At 49.6% G+C, this 24,884-nt stretch overlaps 1 protein-coding gene across 5 annotated transcripts in view; it reads left to right on the forward strand.

The window, feature by feature from the left end:
- ptpro (protein tyrosine phosphatase receptor type O) overlaps positions 1-24,884 on the forward strand; it is a 176,247-nt gene that overhangs the window by 91,080 nt on the left and 60,283 nt on the right. For all 5 annotated transcript variants that reach the window (XM_055905713.1, XM_055905714.1, XM_055905711.1 and 2 more), the window contains 2 exons: positions 10,803-10,914; positions 13,319-13,482. In XM_055905713.1, coding sequence (XP_055761688.1) covers positions 10,803-10,914; positions 13,319-13,482 — 276 coding nt within the window. The remainder of the gene's footprint in view (positions 1-10,802; positions 10,915-13,318; positions 13,483-24,884) is intronic.

A 24,884-nucleotide genomic window follows, 5' to 3' on the forward strand; every position in this document is an offset into this window, starting at 1 on the left:
GTCCTAGCTAGCTGTGGTCTTGTTAATATAAACCACTTCAGAGAGTACATTAGCATGTGTCCTAGCTAGCTGTGGTCTTGTTAACATCACTTCAGAGAGTACATTAGCATGTGTCCTAGCTAGCTGTGGTCTTGTTAGTATAAACCACTTCAGAGAGTACATTAGCATGTGTCCTAGCTAGCTGTGGTCTTGTTAATATAAACCACTTCAGAGAGTACATTAGCATGTGTCCTAGCTAGCTGTGGTCTTGTTAAAACCACTTCAGAGAGTACATTAGCATGTGTCCTAGCTAGCTGTGGTCTTGTTAAAACCACTTCAGAGAGTACATTAGCATGTGTCCTAGCTAGCTGTGGTCTTGTTAGTATAAACCACTTCAGAGAGTACATTAGCATGTGTTCTAGCTAGCTGTGGTCTTGTTAATATAAACCACGTCAGAGAGTACATTAGCATGTGTCCTAGCTAGCTGTGGTCTTGTTAATATAAACCACTTCAGAGAGTACACTAGCATGTGTCCTAGCTAGCTGTGGTCTTGTTAGTATAAACCACTTCAGAGAGTACATTAGCATGTGTCCTAGCTAGCTGTGGTCTTGTTAAAACCACTTCAGCGAGTACATTAGCATGTGTCCTAGCTAGCTGTGGTCTTGTTAGTATGAACCACTTCAGAGAGTACATTAGCATGTGTCCTAGCTAGCTGTGGTCTTGTTAGTATAAACCACTTCAGAGAGTACATTAGCATGTGTCCTAGCTAGCTGTGGTCTTGTTAAAACCACTTCAGCGAGTACATTAGCATGTGTCCTAGCTAGCTGTGGTCTTGTTAAAACCACTTCAGAGAGTACATTAGCATGTGTCCTAGCTAGCTGGGGTCTTGTTAGTATAAACCACTTCAGAGAGTACATTAGCATGTGTCCTAGCTAGCTGCGGTCTTGTTAGTATAAACCACTTCAGCGAGTACATTAGCATGTGTTCTAGCTAGCTGTGGTCTTGTTAAAACCACTTCAGAGAGTACACTAGCATGTGTCCTAGCTAGCTGTGGTCTTGTTAAAACCACTTCAGAGAGTACATTAGCATGTGTCCTAGCTAGCTGGGGTCTTGTTAGTATAAACCACTTCAGAGAGTACATTAGCATGTGTCCTAGCTAGCTGTGGTCTTGTTAAAACCACTTCAGAGAGTACACTAGCATGTGTCCTAGCTAGCTGTGGTCTTGTTAAAACCACTTCAGAGAGTACATTAGCATGTGTCCTAGCTAGCTGGGGTCTTGTTAGTATAAACCACTTCAGAGAGTACATTAGCATGTGTCCTAGCTAGCTGCGGTCTTGTTAAAACCACTTCAGAGAGAACATTAGCATGTGTCCTAGCTAGCTGGGGTCTTGTTAGTATAAACCACTTCAGAGAGTACATTAGCATGTGTCCTAGCTAGCTGTGGTCTTGTTAAAACCACTTCAGAGAGAACATTAGCATGTGTCCTAGCTAGCTGTGGTCTTGTTAATATAAACCACTTCAGAGAGTACATTAGCATGTGTCCTAGCTAGCTGTGGTCTTGTTAATATAAACCACCTCAGAGAGTACATTAGCATGTGTCCTAGCTAGCTGTGCTCTTGTTAATATGAACCACTTCAGAGAGTACATTAGCATGTGTCCTAGCTAGCTGTGGTCTTGTTAGTATAAACCACTTCAGAGAGTACATTAGCATGTGTCCTAGCTAGCTGTGGTCTTGTTAATATAAACCACTTCAGAGAGTACATTAGCATGTGTCCTAGCTAGCTGTGGTCTTGTTAAAACCACTTCAGAGAGTACATTAGCATGTGTCCTAGCTAGCTGTGGTCTTGTTAAAACCACTTCAGAGAGTACATTAGCATGTGTCCTAGCTAGCTGTGGTCTTGTTAGTATAAACCACTTCAGAGAGTACATTAGCATGTGTTCTAGCTAGCTGTGGTCTTGTTAATATAAACCACGTCAGAGAGTACATTAGCATGTGTCCTAGCTAGCTGTGGTCTTGTTAATATAAACCACTTCAGAGAGTACACTAGCATGTGTCCTAGCTAGCTGTGGTCTTGTTAGTATAAACCACTTCAGAGAGTACATTAGCATGTGTCCTAGCTAGCTGTGGTCTTGTTAAAACCACTTCAGCGAGTACATTAGCATGTGTCCTAGCTAGCTGTGGTCTTGTTAGTATAAACCACTTCAGAGAGTACATTAGCATGTGTCCTAGCTAGCTTAGGTCTTGTTCAAACCACTTCAGAGAGTACATTAGCATGTGTCCTAGCTAGCTGGGGTCTTGTTAGTATAAACCACTTCAGAGAGTACATTAGCATGTGTCCTAGCTAGCTGCGGTCTTGTTAGTATAAACCACTTCAGAGAGTACACTAGCATGTGTCCTAGCTAGCTGTGGTCTTGTTAAAACCACTTCAGAGAGTACATTAGCATGTGTCCTAGCTAGCTGGGGTCTTGTTAGTATAAACCACTTCAGAGAGTACATTAGCATGTGTCCTAGCTAGCTGCGGTCTTGTTAGTATAAACCACTTCAGAGAGTACATTAGCATGTGTCCTAGCTAGCTGTGGTCTTGTTAAAACCACTTCAGAGAGTACACTAGCATGTGTCCTAGCTAGCTGTGGTCTTGTTAAAACCACTTCAGAGAGTACACTAGCATGTGTCCTAGCTAGCTGTGGTCTTGTTCAAACCACTTCAGAGAGTACATTAGCATGTGTCCTAGCTAGCTGGGGTCTTGTTAGTATAAACCACTTCAGAGAGTACATTAGCATGTGTCCTAGCTAGCTGCGGTCTTGTTAGTATAAACCACTTCAGAGAGTACATTAGCATGTGTCCTAGCTAGCTGTGGTCTTGTTAAAACCACTTCAGAGAGTACACTAGCATGTGTCCTAGCTAGCTGTGGTCTTGTTAAAACCACTTCAGAGAGTACATTAGCATGTGTCCTAGCTAGCTGTGGTCTTGTTAATATAAACCACTTCAGAGAGTACATTAGCATGTGTCCTAGCTAGCTGTGGTCTTGTTAATATAAACCACCTCAGAGAGTACATTAGCATGTGTCCTAGCTAGCTGTGCTCTTGTTAATATAAACCACTTCAGAGAGTACATTAGCATGTGTCCTAGCTAGCTGTGGTCTTGTTAGTATAAACCACTTCAGAGAGTACATTAGCATGTGTCCTAGCTAGCTGTGGTCTTGTTAATATAAACCACTTCAGAGAGTACATTAGCATGTGTCCTAGCTAGCTGTGGTCTTGTTAAAACCACTTCAGAGAGTACATTAGCATGTGTCCTAGCTAGCTGTGGTCTTGTTAAAACCACTTCAGAGAGTACATTAGCATGTGTCCTAGCTAGCTGTGGTCTTGTTAATATAAACCACCTCAGAGAGTACATTAGCATGTGTCCTAGCTAGCTGTGGTCTTGTTAAAACCACTTCAGAGAGTACATTAGCATGTGTCCTAGCTAGCTGGGGTCTTGTTAGTATAAACCACTTCAGAGAGTACATTAGCATGTGTCCTAGCTAGCTGCGGTCTTGTTAGTATAAACCACTTCAGAGAGTACATTAGCATGTGTCCTAGCTAGCTGTGGTCTTGTTAAAACCACTTCAGAGAGTACACTAGCATGTGTCCTAGCTAGCTGTGGTCTTGTTAAAACCACTTCAGAGAGTACATTAGCATGTGTCCTAGCTAGCTGTGCTCTTGTTAATATAAACCACTTCAGAGAGTACATTAGCATGTGTCCTAGCTAGCTGTGGTCTTGTTAGTATAAACCACTTCAGAGAGTACATTAGCATGTGTCCTAGCTAGCTGTGGTCTTGTTAATATAAACCACTTCAGAGAGTACATTAGCATGTGTCCTAGCTAGCTGTGGTCTTGTTAAAACCACTTCAGAGAGTACATTAGCATGTGTCCTAGCTAGCTGTGGTCTTGTTAAAACCACTTCAGAGAGTACATTAGCATGTGTCCTAGCTAGCTGTGGTCTTATTAATATAAACCACTTCAGAGAGTACATTAGCATGTGTCATAGCTAGCTGTGGTCTTGTTAAAACCACTTCAGAGAGTACATTAGCATGTGTCCTAGCTAGCTGTGGTCTTGTTAATATAAACCACTTCAGAGAGTACATTAGCATGTGTCCTAGCTAGCTGTGGTCTTGTTAAAACCACTTCAGAGAGTACATTAGCATGTGTCCTAGCTAGCTGTGCTCTTGTTAATATAAACCACTTCAGAGAGGACATTAGCATGTGTCCTAGCTAGCTGTGGTCTTGTTAGTATAAACCACTTCAGAGAGTACATTAGCATGTGTCCTAGCTAGCTGTGGTCTTGTTAATATAAACCACTTCAGAGAGTACATTAGCATGTGTCCTAGCTAGCTGTGGTCTTGTTAAAACCACTTCAGAGAGTACATTAGCATGTGTCCTAGCTAGCTGTGGTCTTGTTAATATAAACCACTTCAGAGAGTACATTAGCATGTGTCCTAGCTAGCTGTGGTCTTGTTAAAACCACTTCAGAGAGTACATTAGCATGTGTCCTAGCTAGCTGTGGTCTTGTTAAAACCACTTCAGAGAGTACATTAGCATATGTCCTAGCTAGCTGTGGTCTTGTTAGTATAAACCACTTCAGAGAGTACATTAGCATGTGTCCTAGCTAGCTGTGGTCTTGTTAATATAAACCACGTCAGAGAGTACATTAGCATGTGTCCTAGCTAGCTGTGGTCTTGTTAATATAAACCACTTCAGAGAGTACACTAGCATGTGTCCTAGCTAGCTGTGGTCTTGTTAGTATAAACCACTTCAGAGAGTACATTAGCATGTGTCCTAGCTAGCTGTGGTCTTGTTAAAACCACTTCAGCGAGTACATTAGCATGTGTCCTAGCTAGCTGTGGTCTTGTTAGTATGAACCACTTCAGAGAGTACATTAGCATGTGTCCTAGCTAGCTGTGGTCTTGTTATTACCACTTCAGAGAGTACATTAGCATGTGTCCTAGCTAACTGTGGTCTTATTAATATAAACCACTTCAGAGAGTACATTAGCATGTGTCCTAGCTAGCTGTGGTCTTGTTAGTATAAATCACTTCAGAGAGTACACTAGCATGTGTCCTAGCTAGCTGTGGTCTTGTTAAAACCACTTCAGAGAGTACACTAGCATGTGTCCTAGGTAGCTGTGGTCTTGTTAATATAAACCACTTCAGAGAGTACATTAGCATGTGTCCTAGCTAGCTGTGGTCTTGTTAACACCACTTCAGAGAGTACACTAGCATGTGTCCTAGCTAGCTGTGGTCTTGTTAATATAAACCACTTCAGAGAGTACATTAGCATGTGTCCTAGCTAGCTGTGGTCTTGTTAGTGTAAACCACTTCAGAGAGTACATTAGCATGTGTCCTAGCTAGCTGTGGTCTTGTTAAAACCACTTCAGAGAGTACACTAGCATGTGTCCTAGCTAGCTGTGGTCTTGTTAAAACCACTTCAGAGAGTACATTAGCATGTGTCCTAGCTAGCTGTGGTCTTGTTAATATAAACCACTTCAGAGAGTACATTAGCATGTGTCCTAGCTAGCTGTGGTCTTGTTAATATAAACCACCTCAGAGAGTACATTAGCATGTGTCCTAGCTAGCTGTGCTCTTGTTAATATAAACCACTTCAGAGAGTACATTAGCATGTGTCCTAGCTAGCTGTGGTCTTGTTAGTATAAACCACTTCAGAGAGTACATTAGCATGTGTCCTAGCTAGCTGTGGTCTTGTTAATATAAACCACTTCAGAGAGTACATTAGCATGTGTCCTAGCTAGCTGTGGTCTTGTTAAAACCACTTCAGAGAGTACATTAGCATGTGTCCTAGCTAGCTGTGGTCTTGTTAAAACCACTTCAGAGAGTACATTAGCATGTGTCCTAGCTAGCTGTGGTCTTGTTAATATAAACCACCTCAGAGAGTACATTAGCATGTGTCCTAGCTAGCTGTGGTCTTGTTAAAACCACTTCAGAGAGTACATTAGCATGTGTCCTAGCTAGCTGGGGTCTTGTTAGTATAAACCACTTCAGAGAGTACATTAGCATGTGTCCTAGCTAGCTGCGGTCTTGTTAGTATAAACCACTTCAGAGAGTACATTAGCATGTGTCCTAGCTAGCTGTGGTCTTGTTAAAACCACTTCAGAGAGTACACTAGCATGTGTCCTAGCTAGCTGTGGTCTTGTTAAAACCACTTCAGAGAGTACATTAGCATGTGTCCTAGCTAGCTGTGCTCTTGTTAATATAAACCACTTCAGAGAGTACATTAGCATGTGTCCTAGCTAGCTGTGGTCTTGTTAGTATAAACCACTTCAGAGAGTACATTAGCATGTGTCCTAGCTAGCTGTGGTCTTGTTAATATAAACCACTTCAGAGAGTACATTAGCATGTGTCCTAGCTAGCTGTGGTCTTGTTAAAACCACTTCAGAGAGTACATTAGCATGTGTCCTAGCTAGCTGTGGTCTTGTTAAAACCACTTCAGAGAGTACATTAGCATGTGTCCTAGCTAGCTGTGGTCTTATTAATATAAACCACTTCAGAGAGTACATTAGCATGTGTCATAGCTAGCTGTGGTCTTGTTAAAACCACTTCAGAGAGTACATTAGCATGTGTCCTAGCTAGCTGTGGTCTTGTTAATATAAACCACTTCAGAGAGTACATTAGCATGTGTCCTAGCTAGCTGTGGTCTTGTTAAAACCACTTCAGAGAGTACATTAGCATGTGTCCTAGCTAGCTGTGCTCTTGTTAATATAAACCACTTCAGAGAGGACATTAGCATGTGTCCTAGCTAGCTGTGGTCTTGTTAGTATAAACCACTTCAGAGAGTACATTAGCATGTGTCCTAGCTAGCTGTGGTCTTGTTAATATAAACCACTTCAGAGAGTACATTAGCATGTGTCCTAGCTAGCTGTGGTCTTGTTAAAACCACTTCAGAGAGTACATTAGCATGTGTCCTAGCTAGCTGTGGTCTTGTTAATATAAACCACTTCAGAGAGTACATTAGCATGTGTCCTAGCTAGCTGTGGTCTTGTTAAAACCACTTCAGAGAGTACATTAGCATGTGTCCTAGCTAGCTGTGGTCTTGTTAAAACCACTTCAGAGAGTACATTAGCATATGTCCTAGCTAGCTGTGGTCTTGTTAGTATAAACCACTTCAGAGAGTACATTAGCATGTGTCCTAGCTAGCTGTGGTCTTGTTAATATAAACCACGTCAGAGAGTACATTAGCATGTGTCCTAGCTAGCTGTGGTCTTGTTAATATAAACCACTTCAGAGAGTACACTAGCATGTGTCCTAGCTAGCTGTGGTCTTGTTAGTATAAACCACTTCAGAGAGTACATTAGCATGTGTCCTAGCTAGCTGTGGTCTTGTTAAAACCACTTCAGCGAGTACATTAGCATGTGTCCTAGCTAGCTGTGGTCTTGTTAGTATGAACCACTTCAGAGAGTACATTAGCATGTGTCCTAGCTAGCTGTGGTCTTGTTATTACCACTTCAGAGAGTACATTAGCATGTGTCCTAGCTAACTGTGGTCTTATTAATATAAACCACTTCAGAGAGTACATTAGCATGTGTCCTAGCTAGCTGTGGTCTTGTTAGTATAAATCACTTCAGAGAGTACACTAGCATGTGTCCTAGCTAGCTGTGGTCTTGTTAAAACCACTTCAGAGAGTACACTAGCATGTGTCCTAGGTAGCTGTGGTCTTGTTAATATAAACCACTTCAGAGAGTACATTAGCATGTGTCCTAGCTAGCTGTGGTCTTGTTAACACCACTTCAGAGAGTACACTAGCATGTGTCCTAGCTAGCTGTGGTCTTGTTAATATAAACCACTTCAGAGAGTACATTAGCATGTGTCCTAGCTAGCTGTGGTCTTGTTAGTGTAAACCACTTCAGAGAGTACATTAGCATGTGTCCTAGCTAGCTGTGGTCTTGTTAGTGTAAACCACTTCAGAGAGTACATTAGCATGTGTCCTAGCTAGCTGTGGTCTTGTTAGTATAAACCACTTCAGAGAGTACATTAGCATGTGTCGTAGCTAGCTGTGGTCTTGTTAAAACCACTTCAGAGAGTACATTAGCATGTGTCCTAGCTAGCTGGGGTCTTGTTAGTATAAACCACTTCAGAGAGTACATTAGCATGTGTCCTAGCTAGCTGCGGTCTTGTTAGTATAAACCACTTCAGAGAGTACATTAGCATGTGTCCTAGCTAGCTGTGGTCTTGTTAAAACCACTTCAGAGAGTACACTAGCATGTGTCCTAGCTAGCTGTGGTCTTGTTAAAACCACTTCAGAGAGTACATTAGCATGTGTCCTAGCTAGCTGTGGTCTTGTTAATATAAACCACTTCAGAGAGTACATTAGCATGTGTCCTAGCTAGCTGTGGTCTTGTTAATATAAACCACCTCAGAGAGTACATTAGCATGTGTCCTAGCTAGCTGTGCTCTTGTTAATATAAACCACTTCAGAGAGTACATTAGCATGTGTCCTAGCGAGCTGTGGTCTTGTTAGTATAAACCACTTCAGAGAGTACATTAGCATGTGTCCTAGCTAGCTGTGGTCTTGTTAATATAAACCATTTCAGAGAGTACATTAGCATGTGTCCTAGCTAGCTGTGGTCTTGTTAAAACCACTTCAGAGAGTACACTAGCATGTGTCCTAGTGTAACAGTATAACTTTAAACCGTCCCCTCGCCCCGACCCGGGCGCGAACCAGGGACCCTCTGCACACATCGACAACGGTCGCCCACGAAGCAGCGTTACCCATCGCTCCACAAAAGCCACGGCCCTTGCAAAGCAAGGGGCAACACTACTTAAGTCTCAGAGCAAGTGACGTAACTGATTGAAATGCAACTAGCGCGCACCCGCTAACTAGCTAGCCATTTCACATCCGTTACACTCACCCCCCTTTCAACCTCCTCCTTTTCCGCAGTAACCAGTGATCCGGGTCAACAGCATCAATGTAACAGTATAACTTTAAACCGTCCCCTCGCCCCGACACGGGCGCGAACCAGGGACCCTCTGCACACATCAACAACGGTTGCCCACGAAGCACGGTCGTTACCCATCGCTCCACAAAGGCCGAGGCCCTTGCAAAGCAAGGGGCAACACTACTTAGGTCTCAGAGCAAGTGACGTAACTGATTGAAATGCAACTAGCGCGCACCCGCTAACTAGCTAGCCATTTCACATCCGTTACACTAGCTAGCTGTGGTCTTGTTAAAACCACTTCAGAGAGTACATTAGCATGTGTCCTAGCTAGCTGTGGTCTTGTTAATATAAACCACTTCAGAGAGTACATTAGCATGTGTCCTAGCTAGCTGTGGTCTTGTTAATATAAACCACCTCAGAGAGTACATTAGCATGTGTCCTAGCTAGCTGTGCTCTTGTTAATATAAACCACTTCAGAGAGTACATTAGCATGTGTCCTAGCTAGCTGTGGTCTTGTTAGTATAAACCACTTCAGAGAGTACATTAGCATGTGTCCTAGCTAGCTGTGGTCTTGTTAAAACCACTTCAGAGAGTACATTAGCATGTGTCCTAGCTAGCTGTGGTCTTGTTAAAACCACTTCAGAGAGTACATTAGCATGTGTCCTAGCTAGCTGTGGTCTTATTAATATAAACCACTTCAGAGAGTACATTAGCATGTGTCCTAGCTAGCTGTGGTCTTGTTAGTATAAACCACTTCAGAGAGTACATTAGCATGTGTCCTAGCTAGCTGTGGTCTTGTTAAAACCACTTCAGCGAGTACATTAGCATGTGTCCTAGCTAGCTGTGGTCTTGTTAGTATAAACCACTTCAGAGAGGACATTAGCATGTGTCCTAGCTAGCTGCTAGCCAGATGTTAGCTAGTGTTATCTAGTGATAATGGAATATCCTACGAAGTTGACACCAAAAAAAGTGGCATGTGGACTTTGTGGCGAGAACTTCCTGTGGAAGAAAGACAGGCAGCATCTGTAGTCATCCGCTATTTGTTTCACAGGGGACTGGAAACAGCGAGGCTCACATCCAAACGTGGAAGTCACGTCACAGGCTCCCCCTGTTCCCCTGAAATCTGTATGTTTTCCTGTTTCTACTGACCCTGCTGAGGGTAGAGCATCACTAACCCCCCTCTTTCCACCTCTCCCCCTCTCCCTCTCTCCTCCTCTCCCTCTCTTCTCCTCTCCCTTGCTCCTCCTCTCCCTCTCTCCTCCATTCCTCCTCTCCCTCTCTCCTCCTCTCCCTCTCTCCTCCACTCCTCATCTCCCTCTCTTCTCCTCTCCCCCTTTTCTCTTCTCCTCTCCCTCTCCCCTCCCTTCCCTCTCTCCTCTCCCTTTCTCCTACTCTCCCTCTCTCCTCGTCCTCTACCTCTCTTCTCCTCTCCCTCTCTCCTCTCCTCTCCTCCTCTCCCTCTCTCTCTCTCCCTCTATCCTCCTCTCCCTCTCTCCTCCTCTCTCTCTCCTCCTCTTCATCTACCTCTCTCCTCCTCTACATCTCTCCTCCTCTCTCCTCCTCTCTCTCTCCTCCTCTCCCTCTCCCTCTCTCTCTCTCCCTCTATCCTCCTCTCTGTCTCTCCCTCTCTCCCTCTCACCTCCTCTTCATCTACCTCTCTCCTTCTCTCCCTCTCTCCTCTCCCTCTCTCCTCCTCTCTCTCTCCTCCTCTACATCTCTCCTCCTCTCTCCTCCTCTCTCTCTCTCCTCCTCTTCATCTGCCGCTCATCCTCTACCTCTCTCCTCCTCTCCGTCTCCCCCTCTCTTTTCCTCTTCCTCTACCTCTCTCCTTCTATCCCTCTCTCCTCCTCTATATCTATCCTCCTCTCCCACTCTCCTCCTCTCCCTCCTCCAGAGAGTGACAGATCTGTTGCCGGCCTGGTACTACAACTTCCGTGTCACCATGGTGACGTGGGGCGATCCCCCTCTCAGCTGCTGTGACAGCTCTACTGTTAGCTTTGTTACAGGTACCACACACACACACACACACTACACACACACCCCATGGCACCACACACACACACACACCACATGGCACCACACACACACACCCCATGGCAACACACACACACACACACCCCATGGCAAAAAACACACACACCCCATGGCAACACATACACACACCCCATGGCAACACACACACACCCCATGGCAACACACACACACACACACACCCCATGGCAACACATACACACACCCCATGGCAACACACACACCCCATAGCAACACACACACACACCACATAGCACCACACACATACACACATCCCATGGCAATACACACATACCCCATGGCACCACACACACCCCATGGCACCACACACACACCATGGCAACACACACACACACCACATAGCACCACACACACCACACACACACACCATGGCACCACACACACCCCATGGCACCACACACACCCCATGGCACCACACACACACCCCATGGCAACACACACACACCCCATGGCAACACACACACCCCATGGCAACACACACACCCCATGGCAACACACACACACCCCATGGCACCACACACACTCCATGGCAACACACACACCCCATGGCACCACACACACACCCCATGGCAACACACACACACCCCATGGCAACACACACACCCCATGGCAACATACACACCCCATGGCAGCACACACACACCCCATGGCACCACACACACCCCATGGCAACACACACACACCCCATGGCAACACACACACCCCATGGCAACACACACACCCCATGGCAACATACACACCACATAGCACCACACACACCACACACACCACACACACACCCCATGGCAACACACACACACCCCATAGCACCACACACACCACACACACACACCATGGCAACACACACACACCCCATGGCAACACACACACCCCATGGCACCACACACACCACACACACCACACACACACCCCATGGCAACACACACACCCCATGGCAACACACACACCCCATGGCACCACACACACCACATGGCACCACACACACCACACACACACACCATGGCAACACACACACACCCCATGGCACCACACACACACCACATAGCACCACACACACCACACACACACCCCATGGCACCACACACACACCCCATGGCACCACACACACCACACACACACCCCATGGCACCACACACACCCCATGGCACCACACACACCACACACACACACCATGGCACCACACACACCACACACACCACACACACACCCCATGGCAACACACACACCCCATGGCAACACACACACCCCATGGCAACACACACACCCCATGGCAACACACAGACCACACACACACACCATGGCAACACACACACACCCCATGGCACCACACACACCCCATGGCACCACACACACACCACATAGCACCACACACACCACACACACACCCCATGGCACCACACACACACCCCATGGCACCACACACACCCCATGGCACCACACACACCACACACACCACACACACCACACACACCACACACACACCCCATGGCAACACACACACCACATAGCACCACACACACCACACACACCACACACACACACCATGGCACCACACACACCACACACACACCCCATGGCAACACACACACCCCATGGCAACACACACACCCCATGGCAACACACACACCCCATGGCAACACACAGACCACACACACACACCATGGCAACACACACACACCCCATGGCACCACACACACCCCATGGCACCACACACACACCACATAGCACCACACACACCACACACACACCCCATGGCACCACACACACACCCCATGGCACCACACACACCCCATGGCACCACACACACCACACACACCACACACACCACACACACACCCCATGGCAACACACACACCACATAGCACCACACACACCACACACACACACCATGGCACCACACACACCACACACACACACCCCATGGCACCACACACACACCACACACACCACACACACACCCCATGGCAACACACACACCCCATGGCAACACACACACCACACACACACACCATGGCAACACACACACACCCCATGGCACCACACACACCCCATGGCACCACACACACACCACATAGCACCACACACACCACACACACACCCCATGGCACCACACACACCCCATGGCACCACACACACCACACACACCACACACACACCCCATGGCACCACACACACCACACACACACCCCATGGCACCACACACACCACACACACCACACACACACCCCATGGCACCACACACACCCCATGGCACCACACACACCCCATGGCAACACACACACCACACACACCACACACACACCCCATGGCAACACACACACCACACACACATCCTCATGTCCTCCTGCTCTGCCCCAGCTCCTGAGGCCCCCCACATCTCGTCAGTAGACTACAACCATGGGACTCTGTACGTGCGCTGGACCTACGGGGAGCTCTTCATAGACATGTCCCACAGCAGGATGCTGCACTGGCAGGTCACAGCTCACGGCAAGAAGGGATCCAAGAGGACGTACTCCACTGATGTGAGTCACTGGCACCTCCACACCTCCACACCTCCACACCTCCAGACCTCCACACCTCCACACCTCCAGACCTCCACACCTCCTCACCTCCACACCTCCTGACCTCCTGACCTCCTCACCTCCACACCTCCACACCTCCACACCTCCACACCTCCACACCTCCTGACCTCCTGACCTCCACACCTCCAGACCTCCACACCTCCAGACCTCCTCACCTCCACACCTCCACACCTCCAGACCTCCAGACCTCCTGACCTCCAGACCTCCTGACCTCCACACCTCCTCACCTCCTCACCTCCAGACCTCCTGACCTCCAGACCTCCTGACCTCCACACCTCCTGACCTCCACACCTCCTGACCTCCACACCTCCAGACCTCCACACCTCCAGACCTCCTGACCTCCAGACCTCCAGACCTCCTGACCTCCAGACCTCCTGACCTCCAGACCTCCTGACCTCCACACCTCCTCACCTCCACACCTCCAGACCTCCTCACCTCCAGACCTCCACACCTCCACACCTCCAGACCTCCAGACCTCCAGACCTCCAGACCTCCACACCTCCAGACCTCCACACCTCCAGACCTCCTCACCTCCAGACCTCCACACCTCCAGACCTCCAGACCTCCTGACCTCCAGACCTCCAGACCTCCACACCTCCACACCTCCAGACCTCCTGACCTCCAGACCTCCAGACCTCCACACCTCCTGACCTCCAGACCTCCTGACCTCCAGACCTCCTGACCTCCACACCTCCAGACCTCCACACCTCCAGACCTCCACACCTCCAGACCTCCTCACCTCCAGACCTCCACACCTCCAGACCTCCAGACCTCCTGACCTCCAGACCTCCAGACCTCCTGACCTCCAGACCTCCAGACCTCCTGACCTCCAGACCTCCTGACCTCCACACCTCCAGACCTCCACACCTCCACACCTCCACACCTCCAGACCTCCACACCTCCACACCTCCTGACCTCCACACCTCCACACCTCCTGACCTCCAGACCTCCTGACCTCCAGACCTCCCCACCTCCACACCTCCTCACCTCCACACCTCCAGACCTCCACACCTCCCCACCTCCAGAACTCCTCACCTCCAGACCTCCACACCTCCACACCTCCACACCTCCAGACCTCCTGACCTCCACACCTCCACACCTCCTGACCTCCAGACCTCCTCACCTCCAGACCTCCAGACCTCCAGACCTCCACACCTCCTGACCTCCACACCTCCACACCTCCAGACCTCCAGACCTCCAGACCTCCACACCTCCTGACCTCCACACCTCCAGACCTCCACACCTCCACACCTCCACACCTCCACACCTCCACACCTCCAGACCTCCACACCTCCACACCTCCAGACCTCCACACCTCCTCACCTCCTGACCTCCACACCTCCACACCTCCTGACCTCCAGACCTCCTGACCTCCAGACCTCCCCACCTCCACACCTCCACACCTCCTGACCTCCAGACCTCCTGACCTCCAGACCTCCCCACCTCCACACCTCCTCACCTCCACACCTCCAGACCTCCACACCTCCCCACCTCCAGACCTCCTCACCTCCAGACCTCCACACCTCCTGACCTCCACACCTCCACACCTCCACACCTCCACACCTCCAGACCTCCTGACCTCCACACCTCCACACCTCCTGACCTCCAGACCTCCTCACCTCCAGACCTCCAGACCTCCAGACCTCCACACCTCCTGACCTCCACACCTCCACACCTCCACACCTCCACACCTCCAGACCTCCAGACCTCCAGACCTCCACACCTCCTGACCTCCACACCTCCACACCTCCAGACCTCCACACCTCCAGACCTCCACACCTCCACACCTCCAGACCTCCAGACCTCCTCACCTCCAGACCTCCACACCTCCACACCTCCACACCTCCACACCTCCAGACCTCCACACCTCCTGACCTCCACACCTCCACCTCTCCACACCTCCAGACCTCCAGACCTCCTGACCTCCAGACCTCCTGACCTCCACACCTCCACACCTCCACACCTCCAGACCTCCACACCTCCTGACCTCCACACCTCCACACCTCCTGACCTCCACACCTCCACACCTCCTCACCTCCTCACCTCCACACCTCCACACCTCCACACCTCCTGACCTCCACACCTCCTCACCTCCTGACCTCCACACCTCCTCACCTCCTGACCTCCTCACCTCCTGACCTCCTGACCTCCACACCTCCACACCTCCTGACCTCCACACCTCCACACCTCCACACCTCCTCACCTCCTCACCTCCTCACCTCCTCACCTCCACACCTCCTCACCTCCACACCTCCAGACCTCCTGACCTCCTGACCTCCACACCTCCACACCTCCTCACCTCCTCACCTCCACACCTCCTCACCTCCTCACCTCCACACCTCCTCACCTCCACACCTCCTGACCTCCTGACCTCCACACCTCCAGACCTCCACACCTCCTCACCTCCTCACCTCCTCACCTCCACACCTCCTCACCTCCACACCTCCTCACCTCCAGACCTCCACACCTCCAGACCTCCACACCTCCTCACCTCCTCACCTCCTGACCTCCTCACCTCCACACCTCCTGACCTCCTCACCTCCTCACCTCCAGACCTCCACACCTCCAGACCTCCACACCTCCTCACCTCCTCACCTCCTCACCTCCTCACCTCCACACCTCCACACCTCCAGACCTCCTGACCTCCACACCTCCACACCTCCACACCTCCTCACCTCCTCACCTCCACACCTCCTGACCTCCACACCTCCACACCTCCACACCTCCTGACCTCCTGACCTCCTCACCTCCTCACCTCCAGACCTCCTCACCTCCACACCTCCACACCTCCTGACCTCCACACCTCCTCACCTCCACACCTCCTGACCTCCACACCTCCACACCTCCACACCTCCACACCTCCAGACCTCCACACCTCCTGACCTCCACACCTCCACACCTCCTGACCTCCACACCTCCACACCTCCTCACCTCCTGACCTCCACACCTCCACACCTCCACTACTCCTGACCTCCACACCTCCTCACCTCCTGACCTCCACACCTCCTCACCTCCTGACCTCCTCACCTCCTGACCTCCTGACCTCCACACCTCCACACCTCCTCACCTCCTGACCTCCACACCTCCACACCTCCACACCTCCACACCTCCTCACCTCCTCACCTCCTCACCTCCTCACCTCCACACCTCCTCACCTCCACACCTCCAGACCTCCTGACCTCCACACCTCCACACCTCCACACCTCCTCACCTCCTCACCTCCACACCTCCTGACCTCCTCACCTCCACACCTCCTCACCTCCACACCTCCTGACCTCCTGACCTCCACACCTCCAGACCTCCACACCTCCTCACCTCCTCACCTCCTCACCTCCACACCTCCTCACCTCCACACCTCCTCACCTCCAGACCTCCACACCTCCAGACCTCCACACCTCCTCACCTCCTCACCTCCTCACCTCCTGACCTCCTCACCTCCACACCTCCTGACCTCCTCACCTCCTCACCTCCAGACCTCCACACCTCCACACCTCCTCACCTCCTCACCTCCTCACCTCCTCACCTCCTCACCTCCACACCTCCACACCTCCAGACCTCCACACCTCCACACCTCCACACCTCCTCACCTCCTCACCTCCACACCTCCTGACCTCCACACCTCCACACCTCCACACCTCCTGACCTCCTGACCTCCTCACCTCCTCACCTCCAGACCTCCTCACCTCCACACCTCCACACCTCCTGACCTCCACACCTCCTCACCTCCACACCTCCTGACCTCCACACCTCCTGACCTCCTGACCTCCTCACCTCCTCACCTCCAGACCTCCACACCTCCTCACCTCCACACCTCCTGACCTCCACACCTCCTCACCTCCTCACCTCCTCACCTCCACACCTCCTGACCTCCTCACCTCCTCACCTCCTGACCTCCACACCTCCACACCTCCTGACCTCCTGACCTCCTCACCTCCTCACCTCCTCACCTCCAGACCTCCACACCTCCTCACCTCCACACCTCCTGACCTCCTCACCTCCTCACCTCCACACCTCCTGACCTCCTCACCTCCACACCTCCTGACCTCCACACCTCCTGACCTCCTCACCTCCACACCTCCTCACCTCCTCACCTCCTCACCTCCACACCTCCACACCTCCACACCTCCTGACCTCCTGACCTCCTGACCTCCACACCTCCTCACCTCCACACCTCCTCACCTCCACACCTCCTCACCTCCACACCTCCACACCTCCTCACCTCCACACCTCCTCACCTCCACACCTCCTCACCTCCACACCTCCTGACCTCCACACCTCCACACCTCCTCACCTCCTCACCTCCTCACCTCCACACCTCCACACCTCCTCACCTCCACACCTCCACACCTCCTCACCTCCACACCTCCACACCTCCAGACCTCCACACCTCCTGACCTCCACACCTCCTGACCTCCACACCTCCTGACCTCCACACCTCCTGACCTCCACACCTCCTGACCTCCACACCTCCACACCTCCTCACCTCCACACCTCCTCACCTCCACACCTCCTCACCTCCACACCTCCTGACCTCCACACCTCCACACCTCCTCACCTCCTCACCTCCTCACCTCCACACCTCCTGACCTCCACACCTCCACACCTCCTCACCTCCACACCTCCACACCTCCTCACCTCCACACCTCCTGACCTCCACACCTCCACACCTCCACACCTCCTGACCTCCTCACCTCCCCACCTCCTCACCTCCACACCTGTTGGTCTGACAGTGTATTGTAGTGTTTTATCTCTGTTCTCCCTGCAGGTCACCCGTAATGTGATGGGTGTCTATAGTGTTTTATCTCTGTTCTCCCTGCAGGTCACCCGTAATGTGATGGGTGTCTATAGTGTTTTATCTCTGTTCTCCCTGCAGGTCACCCGTAATGTGATGGGTGTCTATAGTGTTTTATCTCTGTACTCCCTGCAGGTCACCCGTAATGTGATGGGTGTCTATAGTGTTTTATCTCTGTACTCCCTGCAGGTCACCCGTAATGTGATGGGTGTCTATAGTGTTTTATCTCTGTTCTCCCTGCAGGTCACCCGTAATGTGATGGGTGTCTATAGTGTTTTATCTCTGTTCTCCCTGCAGGTCACCCGTAATGTGATGGGTGTGTAGTGTTTTATCTCTGTTCTCCCTGCAGGTCACCCGTAATGTGATGGGTGTCTATAGTGTTTTATCTCTGTTCTCCCGGCAGGTCACCCGTAATGTGATGGGTGTCTGTAGTGTTTTATCTCTGTTCTCCCTGCAGGTCACCCGTAATGTGATGGGTGTCTATAGTGTTTTATCTCTGTTCTCCCTGCAGGTCACCCGTAATGTGATGGGTGTCTATAGTGTTTTATCTCTGTTCTCCCTGCAGGTCACCCGTAATGTGATGGGTGTCTATAGTGTTTTATCTCTGTTCTCCCGGCAGGTCACCCGTAATGTGATGGGTGTCTGTAGTGTTTTATCTCTGTTCTCCCTGCAGGTCACCCGTAATGTGATGGGTGTCTATAGTGTTTTATCTCTGTTCTCCCTGCAGGTCACCCGTAATGTGATGGGTGTCTATAGTGTTTTATCTCTGTTCTCCCTGCAGGTCACCCGTAATGTGATGGGTGTCTATAGTGTTTTATCTCTGTTCTCCCTGCAGGTCACCCGTAATGTGATGGGTGTCTATAGTGTTTTATCTCTGTTCTCCCTGCAGGTCACCCGTAATGTGATGGGTGTCTATAGTGTTTTATCTCTGTTCTCCCTGCAGGTCACCCGTAATGTGATGGGTGTCTATAGTGTTTTATCTCTGTTCTCCCTGCAGGTCACCCGTAATGTGATGGGTGTCTATAGTGTTTTATCTCTGTTCTCCCTGCAGGTCACCCGTAATGTGATGGGTGTCTATAGTGTTTTATCTCTGTTCTCCCTGCAGGTCACCCGTAATGTGATGGGTGTCTATAGTGTTTTATCTCTGTTCTCCCTGCAGGTCACCCGTAATGTGATGGGTGTGTCGTGTTTTATCTCTGTACTCCCTGCAGGTCACCCGTAATGTGATGGGTGTCTATAGTGTTTTATCTCTGTACTCCCTGCAGGTCACCCGTAATGTGATGGGTGTCTATAGTGTTTTATCTCTGTTCTCCCTGCAGGTCACCCGTAATGTGATGGGTGTCTATAGTGTTTTATCTCTGTTCTCCCTGCAGGTCACCCGTAATGTGATGGGTGTCTATAGTGTTTTATCTCTGTTCTCCCTGCAGGTCACCCGTAATGTGATGGGTGTCTATAGTGTTTTATCTCTGTTCTCCCTGCAGGTCACCCGTAATGTGATGGGTGTCTGTAGTGTTGTATCTCTGTTCTCCCTGCAGGTCACCCGTAATGTGATGGGTGTCTATAGTGTTTTATCTCTGTTCTCCCTGCAGGTCACCCGTAATGTGATGGGTGTGTCGTGTTTTATCTCTGTTCTCCCTGCAGGTCACCCGTAATGTGATGGGTGTGTCGTGTTTTATCTCTGTTCTCCCTGCAGGTCACCCGTAATGTGATGGGTGTGTAGTGTTTTATCTCTGTTCTCCCTGCAGGTCACCCGTAATGTGATGGGTGTCTATAGTGTTTTATCTCTGTTCTCCCTGCAGGTCACCCGTAATGTGATGGGTGTCTATAGTGTTTTATCTCTGTTCTCCCTGCAGGTCACCCGTAATGTGATGGGTGTCTATAGTGTTGTATCTCTGTTCTCCCTGCAGGTCACCCGTAATGTGATGGGTGTCTATAGTGTTTTATCTCTGTTCTCCCTGCAGGTCACCCGTAATGTGATGGGTGTGTAGTGTTTTATCTCTGTTCTCCCTGCAGGTCACCCGTAATGTGATGGGTGTCTATAGTGTTTTATCTCTGTTCTCCCTGCAGGTCACCCGTAATGTGATGGGTGTCTATAGTGTTTTATCTCTGTTCTCCCTGCAGGTCACCCGTAATGTGATGGGTGTCTATAGTGTTTTATCTCTGTTCTCCCTGCAGGTCACCCGTAATGTGATGGGTGTCTATAGTGTTTTATCTCTGTTCTCCCTGCAGGTCACCCGTAATGTGATGGGTGTCTATAGTGTTTTATCTCTGTTCTCCCTGCAGGTCACCCGTAATGTGATGGGTGTCTATAGTGTTTTATCTCTGTTCTCCCGGCAGGTCACCCGTAATGTGATGGGTGTCTGTAGTGTTTTATCTCTGTTCTCCCTGCAGGTCACCCGTAATGTGATGGGTGTCTATAGTGTTTTATCTCTGTTCTCCCTGCAGGTCACCCGTAATGTGATGGGTGTCTATAGTGTTTTATCTCTGTTCTCCCTGCAGGTCACCCGTAATGTGATGGGTGTCTATAGTGTTTTATCTCTGTTCTCCCTGCAGGTCACCCGTAATGTGATGGGTGTCTATAGTGTTTTATCTCTGTTCTCCCTGCAGGTCACCCGTAATGTGATATGTGTCTATAGTGTTTTATCTCTGTTCTCCCTGCAGGTCACCCGTAATGTGATGGGTGTCTATAGTGTTTTATCTCTGTTCTCCCTGCAGGTCACCCGTAATGTGATGGGTGTCTATAGTGTTTTATCTCTGTTCTCCCTGCAGGTCACCCGTAATGTGATGGGTGTCTATAGTGTTTTATCTCTGTTCTCCCTGCAGGTCACCCGTAATGTGATGGGTGTCTGTAGTGTTTTATCTCTGTTCTCCCTGCAGGTCACCCGTAATGTGATGGGTGTCTATAGTGTTTTATCTCTGTTCTCCCTGCAGGTCACCCGTAATGTGATGGGTGTCTATAGTGTTGTATCTCTGTTCTCCCTGCAGGTCACCCGTAATGTGATGGGTGTCTATAGTGTTTTATCTCTGTTCTCCCTGCAGGTCACCCGTAATGTGATGGGTGTCTATAGTGTTTTATCTCTGTTCTCCCTGCAGGTCACCCGTAATGTGATGGGTGTCTATAGTGTTTTATCTCTGTTCTCCCTGCAGGTCACCCGTAATGTGATGGGTGTGTAGTGTTTTATCTCTGTTCTCCCTGCAGGTCACCCGTAATGTGATGGGTGTCTATAGTGTTTTATCTCTGTTCTCCCTGCAGGTCACCCGTAATGTGATGGGTGTCTATAGTGTTTTATCTCTGTTCTCCCTGCAGGTCACCCGTAATGTGATGGGTGTCTATAGTGTTTTATCTCTGTTCTCCCTGCAGGTCACCCGTAATGTGATGGGTGTCTATAGTGTTTTATCTCTGTTCTCCCTGCAGGTCACCCGTAATGTGATGGGTGTCTATAGTGTTTTATCTCTGTTCTCCCTGCAGGTCACCCGTAATGTGATGGGTGTCTATAGTGTTTTATCTCTGTTCTCCCTGCAGGTCACCCGTAATGTGATGGGTGTGTCGTGTTTTATCTCTGTTCTCCCTGCAGGTCACCCGTAATGTGATGGGTGTCTATAGTGTTTTATCTCTGTTCTCCCTGCAGGTCACCCGTAATGTGATGGGTGTCTATAGTGTTTTATCTCTGTTCTCCCTGCAGGTCACCCGTAATGTGATGGGTGTCTATAGTGTTTTATCTCTGTACTCCCTGCAGGTCACCCGTAATGTGATGGGTGTGTAGTGTTGTCCTGACAGTGTGTTGTATCTCTGTTCTCCCTGCAGGTCACCCGTAATGTGATGGGTGTCTGTAGTGTTTTATCTCTGTTCTCCCTGCAGGTCACCCGTAATGTGATGGGTGTGTAGTGTTTTATCTCTGTTCTCCCTGCAGGTCACCCGTAATGTGATGGGTGTGTAGTGTTTTATCTCTGTTCTCCCTGCAGGTCACCCGTAATGTGATGGGTGTCTATAGTGTTTTATCTCTGTTCTCCCTGCAGGTCACCCGTAATGTGATGGGTGCCTGTAGTGTTTTATCTCTGTTCTCCCTGCAGGTCACCCGTAATGTGATGGGTGTCTATAGTGTTTTATCTCTGTTCTCCCTGCAGGTCACCCGTAATGTGATGGGTGTCTATATTGTTTTATCTCTGTTCTCCCTGCAGGTCACCCGTAATGTGATGGGTGTCTATAGTGTTTTATCTCTGTTCTCCCTGCAGGTCACCCGTAATGTGATGGGTGTCTATAGTGTTTTATCTCTGTTCTCCCTGCAGGTCACCCGTAATGTGATGGGTGTCTATAGTGTTTTATCTCTGTTCTCCCTGCAGGTCACCCGTAATGTGATGGGTGTCTATAGTGTTTTATCTCTGTTCTCCCTGCAGGTCACCCGTAATGTGATGGGTGTCTATAGTGTTTTATCTCTGTTCTCCCGGCAGGTCACCCGTAATGTGATGGGTGTCTGTAGTGTTTTATCTCTGTTCTCCCTGCAGGTCACCCGTAATGTGATGGGTGTCTATAGTGTTTTATCTCTGTTCTCCCTGCAGGTCACCCGTAATGTGATGGGTGTCTATAGTGTTTTATCTCTGTTCTCCCTGCAGGTCACCCGTAATGTGATGGGTGTCTATAGTGTTTTATCTCTGTTCTCCCTGCAGGTCACCCGTAATGTGATGGGTGTCTATAGTGTTTTATCTCTGTTCTCCCTGCAGGTCACCCGTAATGTGATGGGTGTCTATAGTGTTTTATCTCTGTTCTCCCTGCAGGTCACCCGTAATGTGATGGGTGTCTATAGTGTTTTATCTCTGTTCTCCCTGCAGGTCACCCGTAATGTGATGGGTGTCTATAGTGTTTTATCTCTGTTCTCCCTGCAGGTCACCCGTAATGTGATGGGTGTCTATAGTGTTTTATCTCTGTTCTCCCTGCAGGTCACCCGTAATGTGATGGGTGTCTATAGTGTTTTATCTCTGTTCTCCCTGCAGGTCACCCGTAATGTGATGGGTGTCTATAGTGTTTTATCTCTGTTCTCCCTGCAGGTCACCCGTAATGTGATGGGTGTGTCGTGTTTTATCTCTGTACTCCCTGCAGGTCACCCGTAATGTGATGGGTGTCTATAGTGTTTTATCTCTGTACTCCCTGCAGGTCACCCGTAATGTGATGGGTGTCTATAGTGTTTTATCTCTGTTCTCCCTGCAGGTCACCCGTAATGTGATGGGTGTCTATAGTGTTTTATCTCTGTTCTCCCTGCAGGTCACCCGTAATGTGATGGGTGTCTATAGTGTTTTATCTCTGTTCTCCCTGCAGGTCACCCGTAATGTGATGGGTGTCTATAGTGTTTTATCTCTGTTCTCCCTGCAGGTCACCCGTAATGTGATGGGTGTCTGTAGTGTTGTATCTCTGTTCTCCCTGCAGGTCACCCGTAATGTGATGGGTGTCTATAGTGTTTTATCTCTGTTCTCCCTGCAGGTCACCCGTAATGTGATGGGTGTGTCGTGTTTTATCTCTGTTCTCCCTGCAGGTCACCCGTAATGTGATGGGTGTGTCGTGTTTTATCTCTGTTCTCCCTGCAGGTCACCCGTAATGTGATGGGTGTGTAGTGTTTTATCTCTGTTCTCCCTGCAGGTCACCCGTAATGTGATGGGTGTCTATAGTGTTTTATCTCTGTTCTCCCTGCAGGTCACCCGTAATGTGATGGGTGTCTATAGTGTTTTATCTCTGTTCTCCCTGCAGGTCACCCGTAATGTGATGGGTGTCTATAGTGTTGTATCTCTGTTCTCCCTGCAGGTCACCCGTAATGTGATGGGTGTCTATAGTGTTTTATCTCTGTTCTCCCTGCAGGTCACCCGTAATGTGATGGGTGTGTAGTGTTTTATCTCTGTTCTCCCTGCAGGTCACCCGTAATGTGATGGGTGTCTATAGTGTTTTATCTCTGTTCTCCCTGCAGGTCACCCGTAATGTGATGGGTGTCTATAGTGTTTTATCTCTGTTCTCCCTGCAGGTCACCCGTAATGTGATGGGTGTCTATAGTGTTTTATCTCTGTTCTCCCTGCAGGTCACCCGTAATGTGATGGGTGTCTATAGTGTTTTATCTCTGTTCTCCCTGCAGGTCACCCGTAATGTGATGGGTGTCTATAGTGTTTTATCTCTGTTCTCCCTGCAGGTCACCCGTAATGTGATGGGTGTCTATAGTGTTTTATCTCTGTTCTCCCTGCAGGTCACCCGTAATGTGATGGGTGTCTATAGTGTTTTATCTCTGTTCTCCCTGCAGGTCACCCGTAATGTGATGGGTGTCTATAGTGTTTTATCTCTGTTCTCCCTGCAGGTCACCCGTAATGTGATGGGTGTCTATAGTGTTTTATCTCTGTTCTCCCTGCAGGTCACCCGTAATGTGATGGGTGTCTATAGTGTTTTATCTCTGTTCTCCCTGCAGGTCACCCGTAATGTGATGGGTGTCTATAGTGTTTTATCTCTGTTCTCCCTGCAGGTCACCCGTAATGTGATGGGTGTCTATAGTGTTTTATCTCTGTTCTCCCTGCAGGTCAC

The sequence above is a fragment of the Salvelinus fontinalis genome, chromosome 39 (genome assembly GCF_029448725.1).
Source record: "Salvelinus fontinalis isolate EN_2023a chromosome 39, ASM2944872v1, whole genome shotgun sequence".
Lineage (NCBI taxonomy): Eukaryota > Metazoa > Chordata > Actinopteri > Salmoniformes > Salmonidae > Salvelinus > Salvelinus fontinalis.